The following is a 5,816-nucleotide window of genomic DNA, read 5'->3' as shown; positions in this document are numbered from 1 at the left end:
TATATATATATATATATATATATATATATATATATATATATATATATATATATATATATATATATTTGCATTTTAAATTTGAAGTATAACTATATATCAGACCTAATGTTTTCTTCAATAAAATAAGTTGTTACACTAACATTAAAATCCTAATGTAATTTATATAATATATTGTATATGTAGTGATATGTAATGTTACATTCCGCTTGTTTTTTGCAAAGTAATATTTTTAAGCTATACATTATCAGTCTTCCTATCGTAATGAAAACAATAAATTTCATGTAACGGAAGAACTATTACAATACCAATGTGTTTTAATATATGATTGATCATATTATACAAGAAATTAAATAAAAAAACTTATGAAAATAAAATAAATATTATGAACATAATATTTGTATTATTAAATACAAGTCTATTTTAGAGGAAATTATTGTAGATAAAATTGTGATACACTATTTTTTTAATAATTACTGTGTAAAGGATTGAAATTTAAAGAGAAATGGATTGATCAATCTAGTTTACAATATCAATAACGATAGTTAAATCTGTTCACATTCGGTATTGATTTTATTGAAAATTCTTGAAATGACTAGCATGTGCTAAAGATACAAACCATAAGTTCTACATACAAATACTGGAAGTAAGATGAATCAACATTATTTGTGTACATGCTAATAACAATGACTAGTATTACACAAAACATTGCAATAGACCAAACAGGAACATTGAATTTTTCTATCTAACACATGATGTTCTAAAGCTTTTTTGTGGTCACTATATTTTACTACAAATTTTGGTATACAGACTACCCCAAATTTATGAGGACTCTTGGAAATAACAGAAAACGAGTCTGCAACAAGAAGTTTCATAAAGAATTTTGTTTCTGATACATTTTCACTAATATTTTATACTAACAATATCAACTAGCAAAAATTCCTTTTATGGAAGCTTGTACTTTAGGAAGCTCTTCGACTTTTCTAATTACTTTCTTTCTTTGAATTTCACCCTGATTCTATCAATGCCGAAAAGTACTTTAATTTTTTAGTCGTGTGCTTATTTCGTACCAAGGTAACTAATACATTTCTCTCACGCCCGATGACTCACACGTAACTGAAATTGTTAGATTGGGAACATTAAATAATGTTCACATTAGAACGTGCTTCCGAATCTTATCCTAATGAAAAATTTGAATGTTTTGATAATATCCCAATGCATCACAAGTCCAGTTGCTTTAACTGTTCGTAGGTAATGAAAAATATAATATTCCATGGTCCCATTCTGAACCACGTTGGGATGAAACCTTTGTACAGTGCTAAAATTCCTTCGTTCTTAATAGTCTGCATAAAAGAGGAATCATTATTTTTTAAGTAGATAGATTTAAGCAGATTTTAAGAGATTTTAAAAATACATATAGAAGTTAAGAAAAGTTTTATACCTGAAGTAAACAGTCTATACTGCCACTGTAAATGTATGACGGAAGTTTGCCGACGATATGCACTCTCCTCTGATTCATTAGTCGTGTCTAAAGAAAGAAAATTAGAGAAATAATTATGCTGCAAGCTATAAAAATAAAACGATCTACTTACACGAATCACATCCAGAGGTGTTGAAGCTACAGCACTTCCCATACTAGCTATAAAACTCGATCTGAAAAATTACAATTGAAGTCAAGCACACTTACAGTTTATGTTGTATGATATAAACTTAAATCTAAATGTCACATTTTGAATTAGATCTTATACTATATTTTTATTATAAACTATGTGATCTTTTCTAGTATTGATATTCACATCGTTTTTAAATTTTAAACTGTAATATCAGGAAAATAAATATTACGGATCAAAATTAACCCTTATCCAGGCAGTTGTAAAGAGTCACAAATATATAATATGCCTATGATGACAGTTAATATCTTGACAGAGCAGAGAAATACATTTCTAAGTATAAATCAAAAGCGGAAATGGAACCAAGCATTTATCTACAGTAAAAAAAAAAAAAGAAAAAAAAGAAAAAATGAAAGAAGTAAGAAAACACACGGTTAGTAATCTATCGGAATTCTCAAAGCTCTAAGACGCATAAGTGCTAACCAAAAAGCCATTGCGAGGTAGATTAACATGTTTAATCATCTGGACGATTGTCTTAACGATTCTTGTATTAAACACAGAGTGCTGAACACAGCTTCCGTGTCAAGCCTCTCTGGTCTCATCTCAAAATCCGTCTGTGGCCATATGTATGACAATGTCAAAGGACCTGGAAATAAAATGTTACAATTTTAGGAGAGTCTTACTCCTTTCTCTCTCTTGCAATAACGGACAATACACGGGATATTTCAGAGATCACGTAATTCTCGGAATCACAGATAGGAAGTCTAGTCGAGCAAACTGGCGGCTATCTCAGGATCGAAATATAAGAAAAAAACTTCTGAATCGCAAAAGGCTTTGAAATTAAGTCGACCAGGTTAATCATAAATGATTTCGAGACGGCTGGATTAGTGCAGAAAGATTATAAATAACTGTCTTTTCATTCTCTTTCTCCAGTTAAATTTAAATGCACTTTAATCATTTCGCTTGGCGTTTGATGAATAGCGTGCATTTTTCTATATGCGTCTATTTCATATACATTAATCACAGGGACATTCTCTATATATACGACAGCAATTTATAATTAATTAATAACATTTCACAATGAAATAAAAATAGTTCAGTAAGTTGTAAAATTGTATGTACATATTTTGCGCTGTGAATTGACGATTTTGTTATGCGAAATGAGCCTCAGTAGCCCGGATAAGGGTTAATTGACACTGATAATTAATAATATAATAAACAAAACACACAATAAATATAAACGTAATGTGAACGATATATTGACGAAACCTTTGGTTCTGTAAATAATGTAATAATAAAGTTAAGTGATGATAGTTCTCGTTAGCAGATACACTTGAATTTTGGATTTAACAAATGTGTTTCCGTATAAAAGATCATTTCTCTACTAATGAAAGAAACTTACACAAAATGATTACTAACGCTATCTCCCAATATATTCATACATCTACTCTTGGTATAGTCATATATAGGTAATTCTACAGCTGCAATAACAGCTGCTCGTTGAGCAGTAGGTCCAACACCCTGGATAAAAAATTACATATATATACACATATATATACATAGATATATATGCATGCTTCTGTAAAAAATGTGACTGTAACATAAAAGCTCTTCTTATGGTTAGATAATATTACTTAGTTACAAATTAGTCACTGGGTGAAGAAATTATAAATTTTGAAATGTAACTTAAAAATTGTTAATATGTTGCGATATTTAAGTGATTAATGTCTCGTCTTTGTTTAGTTTCTATTATTTTCATTTTAAAATATGATAGTTCAAGCAATTTATGAATATAATAACTATGAAATGACATGTAATGATAAGAAGCATTCATTACCCTCCAAAGCCCACGAATACCTTCGTGTTTATACACATCTTTAAAGCAGGTAAATAGTGACATGTTTGTTTCGTTGCCAGTAACTTGCAAACGAACTTTTATCACGTCAGTGGGATTGGCAATGGCACTTGATATAGCTCCAGCTAATGCTCCACATATGACATTTATTACAACTAAATCTTCAGTTGTCCATCTATTAGTCACAGCTTTTTTCAGGGAGTAATAAGTTCCAAACTTGATAGTTCCATATGTAGCTTGTCGTAAAATAGCAGGACTGATCCTAAATAACAAATAGAGGAAAAGATTAATAGTTTATATGAAATTAAGACTATTTCTAGATACGCTGTCTCTTCTCTTATATCAAAATACTCACCCAGAATATAATCCCTTTAATCCTTCTTGCTTAGATATTTGCAATAAAGCATCCGTCATGCCAGAGTATCTCAAACGTGCAAGCTTTTCATCATATTTTTGTCCTTGTACTTGCAAGCGTGTTTTTGTCGTGTCCAGAGGGAAAGTACCTATAGAATAGATAGATAAGCCAATCAAAATTTATTACTTAATTATTGTTTAATTTATGAAAAAATATTACACTTATGATTATAGATTACAATATAGATATCATACAAAGTATTGCCTAAGACAATAACAAAAACTATTATTTTTTAATAACTAATTTACCCAATTCTGCAATAATTGAAGCTAAACCTCCATATACAAAAGGTCTCCAACCTTCCGAATTTTTTTCTCCCATTATCAGTTTTGATAAGGTAAGACCAGTGATACAATTTCTTAAGAGTCACTGGTATAGAATAAAAATTAACAAATTACTGAAAAATAAAAAATATATTTTTTCCTAAAATAGATTTATCATCGAAAACCAGATTCTTATAACATAGAAAAGAATGTTGAATTGTTTCATGTTTGATTTCCTACATAAAATACATAGATTGATAGACATGGCAATAAATTCGAAATATTTTATTTATATTTGTCAGATACTAATTCCATATATTTAATAGAAAATTTGCAGTTAAATTCAATACTTTAACTAACCATGATAAGTAGTTTTTACTTATACTCTTTGTTGGACGATTTAACGATAGATTGTGCTTGATCAGGTACAATCTGCAGTGCACGTTTAAAAATTCAAAGTAGCATAAATTTATATCTTGCGCACAACTGCATTAAAAACAAATAATTATTCAAAACGCACTTAAATTGATATCGTGCAGATAAAGCGAACGCGAAATATCACGTGTATCTCGTTTCAGTGTGAAAAAAAGAATAGGTACTACGATGTCTGACGTAATACATTCAACGTCCAATAGGAGGATTTCTTTGTTAGAGATAAAATATCACTAGTCGAAGTCCCTCAGGGCTGCGTTCTAAAATTTTACTCGGTGAATAGAGTACCTCATCCGGGTGCACTCTATTAAGAGTGCTTTCCAATTGCAATATCCCTAGACACTTTCATGCACACGGCGACACGAGGAGTGCATGGTTAATGGCTCTTGCACACAGGACGCGGTAATGTTTGCCGCGCGGCGGAAGTTCGCGCAACAGCCAATCAATATGCTGCTTTCCGTAATAACCTTCTAGTTCTTACAGAAAAACAACATATTGATTGGCTGTCACGTGAACTTCCGCCGCGCGGCAAGCATTACCGCGTCCTGTGTGCAGGAGCCATAAGAACATGGACAATCCATGTTTTCAATCACGTAATTATGCGCTTAACACGGGCACGAATCGCCAGAAAATAGGCATAGAATGGACACGCAACAAATCGACATTTGTATGTACTTTACCGGAAAAAAACTCCGGTTGGAAAACTATTCTTTTAAATCATTTGTATTTTGTATAAAGAGTTTTGAAATGTAATTGAAAAAATTTGTGAGTCATTCTATTACTTGTAATTAATTGTTCTTTTTTGGACAATGTATTTAGCGGGAAATAATGATCGGAGGTAAATTAAACAAAGGTTCGGTATGGTATCATTTGTATTTCGTATGAAGAGTTATGAAATATCATTAAAAAGGTTTGTGAGTTATCCAGATAATTTTAATTAAATATTAAAAAATCATATATTTAGCCGAAATATCGATCTCAAGCGCTGCTGTGAAAGTACCGTCAGGCACGATCGGTGTACTATCTAGTATTTCAATATTCCTGGTTCATTTTCGGGTAATTATGTACAATAAGGCCTTTTTCGAATTTTTATATTTTTAATATAATTAGTTATCTTTTCAATTGCACTTCAAAACTCTTCATACGAAATATAAATGATTTAAAAGAATAGTTTTCCAACCCGAGTTTTTTTCCGGTGAAGTACACGCACCGGCGTTAATGCCGTCCGAATATCCGTGTGACTC

The 5,816-nt window shown here is 30.9% G+C and overlaps 1 protein-coding gene across 2 annotated transcripts; it reads right to left on the bottom strand.

Annotated features, from left to right (window-relative positions):
* Positions 1–45: 45 nt before the first annotated feature.
* LOC116842517 (mitochondrial uncoupling protein Bmcp) lies at positions 46–4,724 on the bottom strand. 2 transcript variants are annotated; one of them, XM_032811854.1, is made up of 8 exons: positions 4,501–4,724; positions 4,126–4,246; positions 3,818–3,965; positions 3,445–3,724; positions 3,010–3,128; positions 1,590–1,650; positions 1,439–1,525; positions 46–1,340 (listed from the first exon to the last, which is right to left on the bottom strand). In XM_032811854.1, the coding sequence occupies exons 2-8, from the start codon at positions 4,196–4,198 to the stop codon at positions 1,218–1,220; spliced, it is 891 nt and encodes a 296-aa protein (XP_032667745.1). In that variant the 5' UTR covers positions 4,199–4,246; positions 4,501–4,724; the 3' UTR covers positions 46–1,217. The 2 variants fall into 2 exon arrangements, with proteins under 2 accessions (XP_032667745.1, XP_032667744.1); XM_032811853.1 differs by having other exon boundaries at positions 47–1,340; positions 4,126–4,274.
* Between the last annotated feature and the right edge of the window lie 1,092 nt (positions 4,725–5,816).

Source organism: Odontomachus brunneus, unplaced genomic scaffold (assembly GCF_010583005.1).
Source record: "Odontomachus brunneus isolate Ranch 3 - 2012 unplaced genomic scaffold, Obru_v1 Obru_scaffold_025, whole genome shotgun sequence".
In the NCBI taxonomy this organism is placed as follows: domain Eukaryota; kingdom Metazoa; phylum Arthropoda; class Insecta; order Hymenoptera; family Formicidae; genus Odontomachus; species Odontomachus brunneus.
Note: the sequence above shows the minus strand (reverse complement) of the source record. Positions and strands in the feature narration are given on the sequence as shown.

Bases quoted from the DNA above. Each gene is read 5' to 3' on its own strand.
- LOC116842517 (XM_032811854.1), bottom strand. From the start codon at position 4,198: ATGGGAGAAAAAAATTCGGAAGGTTGGAGACCTTTTGTATATGGAGGT. The intron at 3,129-3,444 runs GTAATGAATGCT...TTTTTTATCCAG, and splicing joins GTATTCGTGGGCTTTGGAGG to GGTGTTGGACCTACTGCTCA. The intron at 1,651-3,009 runs GTAAGTTTCTTT...GTAATTTTTCAG, and splicing joins AGCGTTAGTAATCATTTTGT to ATCGAGTTTTATAGCTAGTA.